Source organism: Barbus barbus (assembly GCF_936440315.1).
Source record: "Barbus barbus genome assembly, chromosome: 34".
Lineage (NCBI taxonomy): Eukaryota > Metazoa > Chordata > Actinopteri > Cypriniformes > Cyprinidae > Barbus > Barbus barbus.
In genome coordinates this window covers 21,469,379-21,485,669 of record NC_136762.1, presented here as the reverse complement: position 1 = coordinate 21,485,669, position 16,291 = coordinate 21,469,379, and the positions used below count along the sequence as shown (strand labels likewise).

General features: G+C 45.0%; 1 protein-coding gene across 2 annotated transcripts in view; it reads left to right on the top strand.

Annotated features, from left to right (window-relative positions):
- LOC306854394 (teneurin-4-like) overlaps window positions 1-16,291 on the top strand; it is a gene marked incomplete at its 5' end in the record, with an annotated part of 168,383 nt that overhangs the window by 111,814 nt on the left and 40,278 nt on the right. Inside the window, 4 exons of one of the 2 annotated variants that reach the window (XM_079392352.1) lie at window positions 604-871; window positions 959-1,102; window positions 2,904-3,153; window positions 8,536-8,556. In XM_079392352.1, coding sequence (XP_079248478.1) covers window positions 604-871; window positions 959-1,102; window positions 2,904-3,153; window positions 8,536-8,556 — 683 coding nt within the window. The remainder of the gene's footprint in view (window positions 1-603; window positions 872-958; window positions 1,103-2,903; window positions 3,154-8,535; window positions 8,557-16,291) is intronic. The other variant, XM_079392351.1, reaches the window with a different exon arrangement.

Below are 16,291 nucleotides of genomic sequence, written 5' to 3'. Positions count from 1 at the left end.
ATTCTTATATTTTATATTATATGTAAATATATTTAATAAATAAACAACATATTTTTCTTAAATATATACATGCATGTAATAAATATACACATTACACACAAATATTATGTAAACAAAAACTTTAATTTTGGATGTGATTAATCGTGATTAATTGTTTGACTGTACTAATATATATGTGTGTGTGTGTGTGTGTGTGTACAGTATATATATATATATATATATATATATATATATATATATATATATATATATATATATATATATATATATATATATATATATATATATATATATATATATATATATATATATATATATATATATATATATTTTTTTTTTTTTTTTATATAACAACTTTTTTTCTTTCTCTTTGAGGTGAAATATGCCCTAGATTCACCCAATAATTAGTATTTTTTTGCACTGTATTATAAAATGTTTGCTGTGAAAAAATTCATTCATTCTCATTTGCGTATATACCGAAGATGCTAAATAATGCAAACACTTCTCAGCAGGGTGCATTCCTCACAAAATTAGCAAATTTGTTACTGTTTGCTCTGTTTTCTTGTGACTAATATGAACAATTTCACCTCGCTCTCCCTCCAGACCCTCCAGGAGGAAGTGCGGATCCCAGGTACAGATGTGCGTTTGAGTTACCTGAGCAGCCGGACATCGGGATATAAGTCGCTCCTGCGCATCACCCTGACCCATTCCACCATCCCGTTCAGCCTGATGAAGGTGCACCTCATGGTGGCCGTCGAGGGACGGCTCTTCAGGAAGTGGTTCTCAGCTGCACCCAACCTCTCCTATGACTTTGTCTGGGACAAGGCAGATGTCTACAGCCAGAACGTTTATGGGCTGTCTGAGGCTTTCGGTGAGTGCGAAATTAAGTTGTCAGTGTCTCATTTCCCAGAGTTGTTGTCACACAAGTTGAAATATGTTTCTAATTCACTCCTGCTAGTGTCCGTGGGCTTCGAGTACGAATCCTGTCCGGATCTGATCCTCTGGGAGAAGCGAACAGCCGTCCTGCAAGGATACGAGACCACTGCGTCCAACCTGGGCGGCTGGAGCGTGGACAAACATCATGCTCTAAATATCCAAAGTGGTGAGTTACAGTAGTACATATAGAAACGTGAAAGATATTAATTTGCTTACAGACACACAGTTGCTTGTTAATGGTTAGATTTGTAGAGTTGTTCCTTTATGGAAATTCTCAGAAATGTTCAATACTTGCTGAAGACAAACATTTGTTGCTTGAGAAGACTGAACTTTGACTCAGCTTTGACTGTGAGCAGATGCTATCACAATTAGTATACAGTATAGCACTTTATACAATACAGCTTAAATTCAAAGCTGCTTCAAATGAATAAACAGGAAAATAATAGTCAATTATGAAAAGTTCAATTCCGCAATAAGCAGCTCTACAGAAAATAACTGTCATTGTTCAGCTCAAGTCCGTGGTGATATCTGTATGACAGGACCTTATTGGAGTTGAACAGGTAAATTTTCCTACTGCGGCTGAATTGTCTCTGAAATCAGCGATTGCGTAAACTGCTCCTTTCAGTTCCTGTCAAGCATTCTTTTTGCCAGCGCACAGGTGCACTTATCTCAGTAAATGAGGCGTACTTGCGGCACAAATGTTAGGAGCGCAGGTGGCAGCTTGGTCTGTCACTAAAACTCAGCGTTGTCGACATGAGGACTTCCGGTAAAATTTGCAAGTGTCAACTCTCTCTTATCCTCTTTTCCCCAAGTGAATTTGCTACCATTATGTACCACTTGTTGTCCTCTATTTAATTGCTTCTCCTTAGCTCCACACTCACTTGGTAATTTTTGCACTAAAATTATTCACACAGAGTGCAATACAAATTATCATCAGTCTCTACGAAAAGTTTTTGCACCTGAATAAAACTTAATCAAACTTTTGATTTGATTTTAACTTAATTATTTTGCCAGGCTTTGTAAAATGGAAAGAAAAGTCACAATCAAGTGAATGTACAAGTTTTTGTTTGTACACCTGAAAAAAACTTAACTGCACTTAAGCAAAATTTTTATTTTTATTGAATTATTTTGCCCTAAAACTATTCCCACTGAACATCCCACAGCATTTTGTAAGGGTTTGTTAGAAGTTTGGGGTTGTTAAATGTAATTGTTCAAAGAAAGTGAATCACTCTCTGGTTTTTCACATGCTTTAATGCACAACCCATTAAGATAAAAAAAAATCCCAGCTTTTTAAACAACCTTTTACACAATGAAATTTGCAGTGAAGTTTCGAGCTTGATAAGAATACGCCTTTGCATCAGCTCCAGTAAACCCACCTGCATTTGCAGCCAATCAGCATGGACAGACATGATTCAACAGGTGCTCAGGGAGAAAACAGTGCACAATGAAAATCACTGAAAATTGAGTTTCGCAAACTTTGTCACTCTGCCACTTTTGAGTGGCGATTGCTGTGAGCTGCTCAGCGCTGGAGATTCATTGAGGCATGCCGAGGAGATTCAGATTGACTGTGATGCTGATAATAAGAGGAAGTTGTCTTTAATGCTGTGACTGTGGACCTTCACTTAGCTGGGTTCTGTACAGAAGCATCTGGCAGTGCGAGTGAAAAATAACTCCTTTCGATAAATTAATTCAGTTCCGTTTAGCACATCTCGATCCTGCTGGTTATTTAGCGAAATCCTTTCTCAAGCGCCAGTAGCCGTCCCGTAGCTCTGTGACAGATAAAAAAGCTCCATACAAATACATTTAATGTCATTAAATTTGAGCAGAATTGAATCAGCTTTAAAACCTCTGCTTCTCATATCCGATAAAACCTGTTGATTTACTGCAGAATGAAGGCTGTTCTGAATGGATTTGGGAAAATACAATGAATGAACAAAATACTTATGACGTCTCCCTTTGGCACTCAGGTATCCTGCACAAGGGTAACGGCGAGAACATCTTCATTTCCCAGCAGCCCCCTGTCATCGGAAGCATCATGGGTAACGGGCGAAGGCGCAGTATCTCCTGTCCAAGTTGCAACGGGCTGGCGGATGGAAATAAGCTACTCGCACCTGTAGCTTTAGCCTGTGGGTCAGATGGTAGTCTGTATGTGGGGGATTTCAACTACGTCCGTCGGATCTTCACCACGGGAAATGTCACGAGTGTCTTAGAGCTCAGGTTTGGCATTCTGCATGTGCATTGATGCACAAACATTCGCATACTCACCAAAATGATAAGATGCTTTGTACATCCTGTTAGATAAGTTGCTCACAAACCAAAAGGCATCTGACTATCAGTACAGTACTAAGGGGTCATATGATGTTGCTAAAAAGAACATTATTTAGTGTATTTGGTGTAATGTAATGTGTTTATGTGGTTTAAGGTTCAAAAAACACGTTATTTTCTACATGTTGCTCCTCTATGCCCCACCTTTCTGAAACGCACCGATTTTTACAAAGCTCATCGTTCAGCGAGGTGTGCTCTGATTGGCCAGCTATCCAGTGCATTGTGATTGGCCGAATACCTCAAGCGTGAGATGAAAATGTTACGCCCCCTTACCGTATTGTGATGCCGTGTCCCGGCGCGACGACACAAAAGAGAAACGACAAACAACAAGCACTACTCTACACTGCTCAAAACTCGCGTTTGAATCGTCAGTGGCAAATTCTTTAAATAAGAAAACTTACTTGCAGGCTGTGAGTCAGAAGCGCCAGACTGTCCTTGTAAAGTTGTAATTGCCTCACTTTATAGAAACAGCCTTTGAGAAAGCCAGCATTGTAGGCTTCTCTTCCAGGTTCAGGAAATAGTCCTCCGTAAAATGCGCTGCACACACTCGAATATTTGCATTGTACTGTTCTGGCATAGTGTTGTAAATACCACTGATTTCTAGTTGTGTCCTCTTTTGGAAGCCCAAACAAAGTAGTTTCACTTTCACAATGAAACAGTGTTATATAATGTAACCAAGATGGCGCCGAGCATGGCAGCCGTGTTGCGAGCTCCAAGAAAACTCTGCAGTTTTTCTTATGTTTCTTATGTTTTATTTGTTATTTTGTTGTTTCACGTGTTAGATGTTGTCAGTATAACTGTCTACGATAGACACACGCTTTTAAATATTGGTTCCTTCGTCGCGCAACGCAAACCGGACTTTGAGTTCCTGAACGCCGGCGCCTTGTTTACAGACACCGCATCAGAGCCCTTTGTCTGGGCCGCACGATCGCGACCGAGGAAACGCCGCCGGAAAAGGGGGAAGAGAGCCGGCGTCCTTGTCAGACTCAGACGCCGTCCCCTCCGACCTCCTCTCCCAACTATTTTGCTGGCTAACGTTCAGTCACTGGACAACAAACTCTGTGAACTGCGGGCACGCATCTCATACCAACGGGAAACAAGGGACTGCTGCATTATTTGCCTCACAGAAACCTGGATGTCTGCAGTGGTTCCAGACTCAGCCATCGAGCTTACGGGGTTCTCCGTGCACCGCTCGGACAGAACGAAAGAGCTCACAGGGAAAAGCAGAGGTGGGGGCGTCTGTTTATTTATCAACAACTCGTGGTGTGATGAACGGAACCTACACTCTATTAAATCCTCCTGCTCCCCTGATCTGGAATTTCATATGCTTCTGTGTCGACCATTCTGGCTACCGAGGGAATTTACAGCGATCATAATCACAGCTGTTTACATTCCCCCTCAAGCCAACACAGACCAGGCACTCAAGGAACTGTACGGGAATATAAGTGAGCAGGAAACCGCGTACCCAGACGTAGCGTTTATTGTTACGGGGGACTTCAACAAAGCCAACTTCAGAACAATAGCTCCAAAATACTTCCAACACATCACCATCAACACGCGTGGTGATCGTGTACTTGACCACTGCTACTCTCCATTCCGGGACGCCTACAAATCGCTCCCCCGCCCACCTTTCGGCAAATCGGATCACACTTCCGTTCTGCTCCTGCCTGCTTATAGGCAGAAACTGAAACGAGAAGCACCCGCCCTCAGGACAATTCAATGCTGGTCGGACCAATCAGACGCTATACTACAGGACTGTTTTGATCACGTGGACTGGGACATGTTCCGGGCAGCGTCTGATGACGACATAGAGGCGTACTCAGATACTGTAACGTGTTTCATCAGGAAGTGTGTAGAGGATGTAGTACCGACAAAAACAATCCGCATCTACCCCAACCAAAAACCGTGGATTAACAGCGATGTTCGAGCAGCCTTGTCAGCGCGGACATCTGCCTTTAAATCCGGAAACTCTGACGATCACAAACAAGCCAGTTACGATCTCAGGAAATCAATCAAAGCTGCCAAACGACAATATAAAAACAAAGTTGAAGAACAATTCAAATCCAACAACGCAAGAAGCATGTGGCAGGGTATCAACAACATTACAGATTTCAGAGGGAATAAACCAGCTACTGTGAACATTGCCGCCTCTGTCCCGGACGAACTTAATCACTTTTATGCTCGTTTCGAGGCTCACAACACCGCCCACACAGAGCGCGCTCCCGCGGCTGTAGCAGAAGAGGCGAGCGCACTTTCCTTTTCTGTCGCAGATGTAACCCGATCCTTCCGACGGGTGGACATCCGCAAGGCTGTGGGTCCCGATGGCATCCCAGGCCGTGTGCTCCGAGCATGCGCATTCCAACTGGCCGGGGTTTTCACAGACATTTTTAACCTTTCCCTCTCTCTGTCCGTGGTTCCCGCATGCTTCAAAAAATCCACCATTGTGCCCATACCAAAGAAAAATAAAATCACATGCTTGAATGACTGGAGGCCCATTGCTCTGACACCCATCTTCAGCAAATGCTTTGAGAAACTCATCAGAGACTACATCTGCTCTGTGCTGCCTGACTCACTGGATCCCCTACAATTTGCATATCGCAGAAACCGTTCCACAGACGACGCTATTGCCTTCACCCTGCACACTGCTCTCTCCCACCTGGAAAATAAGAACACCTATGTGAGAATGCTGTTTGTGGACTACAGCTCAGCATTCAATACCATAGTGCCTGCCACACTGGTTGAGAAGCTCCAGACTCTGGGACTAAACGGATCTCTGTGCAGCTGGATCCTGGACTTCCTGACAGGCAGATGTCAGGTGGTCAGAATGGGCAACAACACTTCATCCCCGCTGACCCTCAACACTGGTGCTCCTCAGGGCTGCGTCCTCAGCCCACTCCTGTACTCCCTGTACACACACGACTGTACAGCAACACACAGCTCCAACGTCATCGTCAAATTTGCTGACGACACAACGGTGATAGGCCTGATCACTGACAACGATGAGACGGCCTACAGAGAGGAGGTGAGAACCCTGACTAAATGGTGTCAAGAGAACCACCTCTCACTCAACATCGACAAGACCAAGGAGCTGGTGGTGGATTTCAGGAGACAGAGCAGAGAACACACACCCATCACCATCGACATGACACCTGTGGAGCGAGTAAACAGCTTCAAATTCCTCGGTGTTCACATCACTGAGGATCTCACATGGTCCGCTCATACAGATGCAGTGCTGAAGAAGACACACCAACGCCTCTTCTTCCTGAGACGGCTGAGGAAGTTTGGAATGAGCCCCAGCATCCTCAGATCATTCTACACCTGCACTGTGGAGAGCATCCTGACTGGCTGCATCACCGCCTGGTTTGGAAACAGCACTGCTGGCAACCGCAAAGCTCTGCAAAGGGTCGTGCGAACTGCCCGTCACATTGTTGGAGGTGAGCTTCCCTCCCTCCAGGACATCTACACCAGGCGGTGTATAAAGAAAGCCCGGAGGATCATCAATGACTCCAGCCACCCGTCCCACAGACTGCTCTCTCTGCTGCCCTCAGGAAGACGTCTCCGCAGCATCCGATCCCGCACTAGCCGACTGAGGGATAGCTTTTTTCCTCAGGCTATCAGGCTAATGAACAGTAAAAACTAATACACCCTACAGCACACTCCCACTTTACAATATACCACGCACTGCACTTTAATTCCATACAGTTCAAACTGGACTACCAGTACACTACTGCACAAATACAACAATCTTTTTGCCAGCACTGGATACCATCCAATGCACATCCATGACATTTGCACATCCGGTTATATATAATCTGCTGCATCTTCGCATATTACTGTGTGTATATAACGTAGAATGTGTACTACATACTGTGTATAATGTGTATCGGTAACTGTATGTCTGTCTAATAGTACACTATGTGTACTGAGTATATGTATGTGTATATTACACATTGTCATCTGTATAAGTCTGTACGTATGTATGGTAATGTCTATATGTAAATTGTTTATATGTAAATTGTCTATATGTAAATTGTTTCTGCAGTGTCTGGAGCACGCTCTCAAGAATTTCACTCACGAAGGCACACGTGCTGTGGTGATGTGACAATAAAAGTGATTTGATTTGATTTGATTTGTGTCTCCAGGACATGGTGCCGGCGGCAGCAGCAATACTACAGCGAGAATAATAGTTACGCCTTCTTTCATTGCGTATACATTTGGGTGGTGTTTTGCAAATCTTCCCAAACCGTGACGTAGACGTGTGGGGGCATGTTTGAATGAGCTGTTTTAGGGGGGCATGGTCGAGTCTTAACTTTAATAAAGAATAACTCTTTGGTTTTGAGACCTTAGTTTTTGCAACTTCAGGGATCTTATCTATGTACAACCAGCTTGTAACACTCCAGAGAGAAAGGAAAACTTGAAATCGCATCATATGACCCCTTTAAAGAAATAGTTTACACAAAAAGGAATATTTTATTGTTGGTTATCATCATTTCAAACCTGTCTGTCTTTAATGATTGCAAAGACTGGGTTGGATTTGTTCCACAGAAGAGAATAAATTATGATTTTCATTTTTTGGGTAAACTACAGTATTTGTTTAAATGTAATTGCTATTGCTCAGAAACGTATAGGATGAATACAAACCTTGCTAAAATTTCATTCATCTTTTCTTCTAACCCAATAAGCACACATACTATTTCAAGATGTCTGTTAAAGAGCAAATCATTTGGAAATTATCCCTTAATTATTGGGCATAGTCACCTGGTAAATCTTTTAAAGAGTAAATTTGCATTTTATACTTTACAAGCCACCTGGAAGCGCTTTAGGGATTAATTGAGAATGAACAATTTCTTTATAAATTACATTTCCAGATACAATTCAGAAAATAGATACCTTAGCCAGAGCTTCTCAACTGGTTTTGCTTCAGGACTCAGAGTTTACACTGGATTAAGTAGTGTTGCAAGACCATACAATAACAAAGTGTATAATATAACACATTTTGTTTTAGCTTTATTTTTCCACATTAGAACAAACCCATTTTGTCTTGTGACCCACCAGTTAAGAATCGCTGGCCTAGGCTACATAAGTATGTGTGCTATGAGGGAATCCTTTCTAGTCGTTATGAATACAGCAGATATGCTTGTAGAACTATAGTAGCAGTATAATTTTACCACTCTAACCTTTTCTCTGTACCTTAATGCATGAATTCAGTACTAACTCTTTGAGCTAACCTGTTTTCCCACTTTCTTCTTTTCATGCTGCTCTCGATAAATACAGAAATAAAGATTTCAGACATAGGTAAGAGCTCTTCTAAAGAGTCATACCGTTTATTATGATGAATGAACTTCAGCTAAATACTCTGTTCAGTCTTTTTTTGATGTACAGTTGCTTTTATGGCCGCCTGTGGAATGTACAGAATGTGTTTTTCGTAAATGAAGGCATACCAAGGAGTGCGTTAAAACACATCCTCTCTGGATAGCAATAAAATGAGCAGTGCTACGACTGAGCTTTGAAATAGTGCTGTAGATCAATAGAGACCAGATTGATGCATGGGTAAACTCTCAAAGTGGGTTACTGCAACAGAAAATAATGCTTAAAGAATTGTGTACGTTAAGGAAACCAGAGTCAGGGCACATAATTTGAAATGTCAGACAGGAAGATGGAAAAGCGGCAACCAGCTTAGCATAAGCCCAGTATCAGCGTTTTAAATATTTCTCACCCTCAGGGGACTCAGCTTCCTTAAAGAATATAATTACCCACCTCTCCCCATTAGAAGTACCCATGCTGCATTACTCACAATACAGCGTGATATTTCACCCGATGACAAATTACACATTCAAAGCGCCGTCGGATCTGAATACACAGTTCGTTAACATGTTTGATTTGACAAATGGCAGCGTGGTATCGAGGGGGGAAAAAAAGCATCAGTCATCAAACTTCGATCTAAGCTTTCAAATATAACACACATCCTCCCTGTGGTGCTGTGAACCCTTAATATGGGATGCGTGGCACAACCAGCTGTGGGTTTTGACAGGCAGCAGTATGACAGCTAACAGTATGATGCTCAGGTATGACTGACAGGATATGAGCGGGTTCTTGGCGAGAGGTTGGGTAAATTCAGGACACCTGCGAACTTCAAAAATGCGCTATCTTTCATGATGAAGTCTCCGTTTAACCCTGCATCCTCGGGTCTCGACTTTCCTGTGGACGATTCCATCAAGACAAGGGGTGGCATCGCACATCATGTCGCTATTAGATATGGGCACATGTGCAATGCTGCGGTAAATGGCTAAATACTGTTTACTACATATTTGTGTTGATAGCTAAGCATTAACACAGTAGATTGTACACTAGGCTACAAAAGAGAATCGCTGCAAGTCAGTTTATTTTGATTGGGATGCATTCCATGGACCAAGGGGAGAAAAGCAAAGGGCTACGAAAGTGATGCGCTTGTCATGCCACCAAAAAGTTGAACCTTCGACTTGCTGTCTCATATAGTCATCTGTTGATCAATGAAAATTTTGGAGACCAGTTGTACTTCAGGAAAAGGGTTTCCAACCTTCCCCAACAGACCTGCTTGGAAGTTTCTAGTAAGCCTGAAGTCCTTGCTTAACAGGTTCAGGCTTGTTTAATTAGGATTAGAACTAAAGTTGCAGTCACGCCATGTCATGATTACTGTAATTCCAAGATGACAACACGTGACGTTCTACTCTGGCTGTGTTACATTTTTTTATGCCCTTCCTTCGCTAACTTCCCTCAGTCTTGTTGAATCGGATGTACAGTACATCACTGATTACACTGCATGAGCACCCACTACTGGTGGAATCCTTGATATGAAGTAGACTGGCCCCCTTAGCCGAAAACCAGCGGTTCGAGTGTCTGCCCATATAAATGTCCCTCGTCCACTTCACGAAGTGGAACGCCCTTCAAAATGGCAGCAGGGATTCCCTATTCCCAGGAGTTGTAACAACTCCTAGTAGAATGTCGCGTGTTGTCATCTCGGAATTACGAAATGGTGTGAATGTAGCTTAAACTCTGCAGAACTGTGACCCTCCAGGAACGTGGTTGAATTCCGCTGCTTATGCATTTGTGTCCGTCAAACTGTCTGACAAATAACCAAGCATTCGTGTTTCTCTCAGTCAGTTTCTGTCCTAAGGGCCGCTAAATGCTTTGTAGTGTTTTTGTAGGTGCTGCTTTGTATTATCGGCCTTGAACCAGGTTTGTGTTGTTCTTTTGATTGTAAAAGTTGTGCTTTGGGCTAAATCACTTACAGGAACATATAATTCATTTTTTAAATATACCTTTGTAAATATGACTGCTGAAAAGGCCATAATCGTATTTGCCACCAGAAAAGAACAGTCATCACTGTTGTGTGAAAACAAATAAAGCCATCTCTGTGTTTATGTATGTGCACACAGACAAGAGAATAAGGCTAGACCATGATCTCTCTGACATACCCGCTGACCCCCTTTCCACAAGAGTCGCTCACCTCCATCGTCACAGCAACATGCTGAAAAATCCAATTATCCTCCCCAGACTGACTTTAGTTGTTGAATATAGATGGAGACTATGAAGGTCAGGGTGTTCTCCTCATCACAGAAAGCACAATGCTGCGTGCCTCCAATAACACATTGTACAATACTGAGACTGCTGGGACTGAAAAGCATCTACCTGAAGGGTCACGCCCCCCCTTGCAAAATGAGATTGAGATTTTTCTTGACAAACCCGTTTTACCTTCCTTCCAAACCGAGGTCATCATTCAACATGGTCAGCAGCCACACAGTGGCATGCCAAGCCTCAGGTCAACCGAAGCAGCCCGTTTCCAGCGATCTTCTGGAAGGTCAGTTGTCGGTCTGAATAATAGATCGAAGCTGACAATGCTGCAGACCTGTCGCTTTTCCTTTCCACACACTCGCATTGGGCCACTGGGATTTGGCACTAACAGCCACAGAGTTTCAGGGGAACATGTTTCGGATTTCTTTAATCGGTTTTGAATGCAGATCCGAGGACAGGCTAGGTGTTGAAGATGTTATTTGGCAGATGTGTGTTATAGCATTTGCGATGGCTAGTCATATCTAACCTAGCCCTACCAACTTAACGTTTTTGTTCTCTTGCAGCAGCATTACCAACGTTGTAAGATTTTGACTGTAGATCCTGAGACAGGTCAGTGGTTAGTAATGATGGCAGACCTCATTTTATGAAGAATGCTAAACATTTTTGCTCTGTTGCAGTGACTTTTAACCCTTCAGTTTTGAATGCTGATCCCTAGAAAAATTGGGATTAGCAAAGATAGTTTTGGCAGATGTGTGTCATAACATTCACTGCAGCTAGTCATCTCTAGAGTAGGCCTACAGGTCCCTTATGAAAGTTAACCATGGTTTTACTATAAATAAAACCAGAAAACCATGGTCAGTATAGTTAAACCACGGTAACCACAAATTAACCATGGTTTTGTTACACTAATCATAGTTTAACCATTGTATAAACTGTGGTTGTACAATTGGTAATCAATATGCCAAAAGCACATGGTTACTACATTTTTACTACAATAAAAACATGGTTCCCTGTCGATATTTCACTCGTACTGCGTCGTAAGACGCTTGTATTGGAAAAACTCCTTTTTTCCTCTTCACTGAAGCCTTTTTCAATCACGCAGTGAAACTTCACATCCATTGGTTCGTGCAGTGCTATAAAATCGAACCAATGGCTCGGTGGTGGCGATGAGCGAGCCTATGGCTATCCAGCCCGCTTTGCCGCCGCATCTCAGATTTCTTCTCTTCAGCAACAAAACTTCTTCCTCGCTGATGCCGACTTCGCCGTAGAAACGCCTCAGCAGCTGAAGAAAAACTAGAAGAGCCTCACAAAAAGAGCTCAGCGTTGTTTCAAATGCCGCGCCGTCATTGTAAGACGTGCTGAGTGCATGACGGAAATCCCATGCTGACGCTGTGCTCAGCGGGACTGACTGCTCGCACTGCGAGTTGTTCAGTCTTTCCTCTCTGCGCTCGAGGATAGCTTTCTTTTCAGAAAGCGACTCCGCCCCTCGTGCCCTCCCGTCTTCTTCTGCCCAGGGACCTGTGAGGTAGAAACAGTGGGGCAGAGGAGTTGAGTGGCCGGAGATTTGTGAGCGGGGAGCTCGTCCGTATCATGACTAAGGCTGTCAGTGAGCTCGGGCTCGAGTGGTCTCCACATGAGGAGCCGTCTCGCAGCAGGTTGGACGAGTGGTTTCTCCCGGGGTGCCAGCAAACCCCCCTCCAACGCTCGCCCCCCTTATTTCCAGAAGTCCACGACGAGCTCGCTAAATCGTGGCATGCTCCCTACTCGTTTCGTCACCTCCGTTGACGGCTCCGAAGAGAAGGGTTACGAGCACCTGCCCCCTCTGGATGAGTCCGTGGCCACGCATCTCTGCCTGCCCATGGCGATCGGATGAAAGGCGAGGGCAAACCATCCGTCCAAGCCGTGCAGAGCCACGTCTGCACTCGCTGGACGCGCCTACTCGGCGGCTGGACAAGCGGCTTCGGCACTACACTCGATGGCTGTCCTCCAGATCTTTCAGGCCAAGATGCTCATCAGCGAGGAGGCCGGTCTCGATGCGGCTTTGCTCAGGGACCTGAGGAGGGAAACGGACCTGGTCCTGCGTGCCACCAAAGCCACCGCCCAGGCTATGTCCAGCCAATGCCCAGGTCAATGTCCAGCCTGGTGGTGTTGGAACGCCATCTGTGGCTCACGCTGATGGAGATAAAGGAGGCGGATAAGGTCCCCTTCCTCGTCGCTCTCAGCCAACAGCCTGTTCGGGCCAGCTGTGGAGGGATTTGCAGAGCGTTTTACGGAGGCTCAGAAGTCGTCTCAGGCGACGCGACACTTCCTTCCGAAATGCTCCAGTTCCTCTGCTGCTGCTAGTCGCCCCAAGCCCGCGCCAACTCGGCAGCCTGCCAAGACAGCGTCAGCCACTCCCGAACCCCGGCCACCTAAGCATTGGCACGATAGAGGGAGTTTCCGCTCAGCAAGACGTTACCCCTTCCCGTAGCGCCAAGGACCCCGGCCCAAGATCGCCTGGGATCCGGCACCTCAGAAGTCCTCCTGAATAGCCAGGCAGAAAGAGGAGGGGCCCGAGTCTCACAACCGCCGGACCACCCCGCAAGCAGCCTCTAATGTGCCTGAAAGTGTGTTGTTGGTTCCCTAAGGGCCCACTCTAGTGCCCGGGTGTCCGACCGCTGTGATAGCGGACAAAATAAAACATATAATTTCAAAAAGAGAGCAAATATCCTTTTCTGCCTACCATAAGCCTACTGCCCTTATGCAGCCAGTCTTTTAGAGCCTATTCAACCTCTCGCCACATGGGCCAAGGCCTGGCAGGCCATCCCCGGTGTGTCGGAGTGGGTAATGGCTACGATAAGACGAGGTTATTCACTCCAATTCTCTCGAAGACCACCTCGCTTCCGCGGTGAGGTCACCACCACAGTGCGCAGCAAGGATGCACAAGTCCTGCGCGCAGAGGTGATGAATCTGCTGGTAAAGGGAGCCATAGAAATCGTTCCTCCATCCCAGAGCGAGTCAGGCTTCTACAGCTGCTACTTCCAAATCCCCAAAAAAGATGGTAGATATCAGACTCCTGAATCACGCCCTGGTAAAAAAGTCATTCAGGATGATCACATTGAAACAGATCCTCTTGCATGGTTCATGTCGCTGGATCTGAAAGACGCATACTTTCACATCCAGGTAGCCCCCCCATCACAGACGATTCTTGAGATTTGCATTTGAGGGGGTGGCATATCAATACAAGGTCCTCCCGTTTGGGCTGTCCCTGGCTCCCCGCACTTTTAAGCGATGCATGGATGTGGCTCTCTCCCCTCTGTGACAGATGGGAATCCGCATCCTCAGCTACCTCGACGTCTGGCTCATTCTGGCCCAGTCAGACGCTCCACCCGCTCACGGTTCAGAAGATCTGGGATGTCTTTGGCAGAGCTCGAGTAGACCTCTTCGCCTCTGAAGACAACTCTCATTGCCCAGTCTATTTCACAAAGAGCACAGATGCCCTGGCCCACGTGTGGCCCAGCCTCCCGCTCTATGCTTTCCCTCCAATCGCTCTGCTACCACAGGTACTCAGACGAGTCAGGGAACAACGGCACAGGCTTCTTCTAATAGCCCCCCTTTGGCAGAACCAGCCGTAGATGTCGGAGTTATTCCAGATGCTCGAAGCTGCACCGTGGCCCATTCCCCATTCTCCTCTCTCAAGCGAACGGCACGCTGTGGCATCCACGGCCCGAGTTATGGGCCCTGCATGTGTGGCTGCTCAACGGGAGTCTTTTGTCCTCCCAGAGCATTCCTTAAATACTATGGCAGAAGCTAGAGCCCCGTCTACCAGACGCCTCTATGCTCTGAAATGGTCTATTTTCTCGGCTTGGTGTCAAAACCGTGACTTAGATCCGGTTACCACCGAGATATCGTGGTTCTTTTGTTTCTACAGGAGATGCTGGATAAACAGTGGTCTCCATCCACCATCAAGGTTTACGCTTCAGCCTTTTCATGCCCCTATTGCTGGCCGATCGGTGGGCAGGAATAGTGCGGTGGTCCAGTTTATACGAGGCGCCAGGAGAATGAACCCCCCACGCCCTCTTTACATTTCCACCTTGGGACTTACCAATCGTGCTAAGTGCCTTGAAAGACCCCCCGTTTGAACCATTACAGTCATCGAGCCTGAGATCGCTCTCGTTTAAAACCGCCCTGTTGTTAGCACTGACGTCGGTTAAGCGAGTAGGAGACCTACAGGCCCTTTTGGTCAACACTGCTTGCCTGGAATTCGGGGCCTAACGACTCCAAAGTCGTCCTGAAACCAAGGCTGGGTTAGGTACCTAAGGTGCTCTCCACTCCATTCAGAACCCAGGTCATAATGCTCTCTGTGTTGGCTCCTTCGATGGATGACCAGGAATTGTTCCTGCTCTGCCCCGTCAGGGCCCTCTGAGTATATATTGAACGCTCCGCCTCATACAGGAGGTCGGAACAGCTTTTTGTCAGCTTCGGTAACCGCGCTAAAGGTCACCCTGTTACGAAGCAAATAATTTCCAGGTGGTTAGTGGATGCTCGTCCTCGCTGTCCATATTTATAAGGTTTTACAACCTGGACGTCCCCGCCCATTTTGGCGGGCTATGGCAGGCTGCATAGCCATAGGCTCGCTCATCTCCGCCGCCGAGCCATTGGTTCGTTTTTATATCACTGCACGAACCAATGGACATGCAATTTCACTGCGTGATTGAAAAAAGCTTCAGTGAAGAGGAAAAAAGGAGTTTTTCCCCTACAAGCGTCTTACGACGCAGTACTCGTTCCCATATCTCAGGGAACCGAGGTTACGATAGTAACTGAGTACGTTAATTTTCATAAAGGGTGGTGTGGCTCTTTTTACAGCAAATATTTTCACTTAATGCTTTTATTCTCTTGGTGTTCACTTTTTCTTCTTGGTAGGTTTTTTATGCATTTAAGACCAGTTGTTTTTTAGTGATGGTGGTATTTAGCTGCCATGTGTTGTAGCATTTGCTTAGGCTAGTCATCTTACGAAGAATGCCTGTCCCTGAATATTTTTGTACTCTTGCAGTGACCTTTCTAACTTTGTTAGGTTTTGAATGCTAATCTTTAGACGAATTGGATGTTCGCAATGATGGTATTTATCAGATAAGTGTTGTAGCATTTGCTGTGGCTAGTTATCTTGAGATTATTAGTCCTATAATGGCAGGAGTTCTGCTTTTTACAAATATTTTTCACTTAACATTTTCACTCAATTGGTGTGACCTTTCTCACTTTAAGTTCTGAATGTTTATCCTTTGACACGATGGTTTATAGCAGGCATCGGTCACAGCACAGGCACAAAGAATGCTTTTCACATAGCATTTTGTTCTCAATATTTTGACCCTTTTCAGTTTAAGTTTTAAATCTGGATCCAAGTTGGTTGTGTGTCACGTAGCATTTACTTTGGCTAGTTATCACTTGCATACTAACACAATCTTATCAACCGAGTGGCACTTTTTACAAAGAATATATTGTT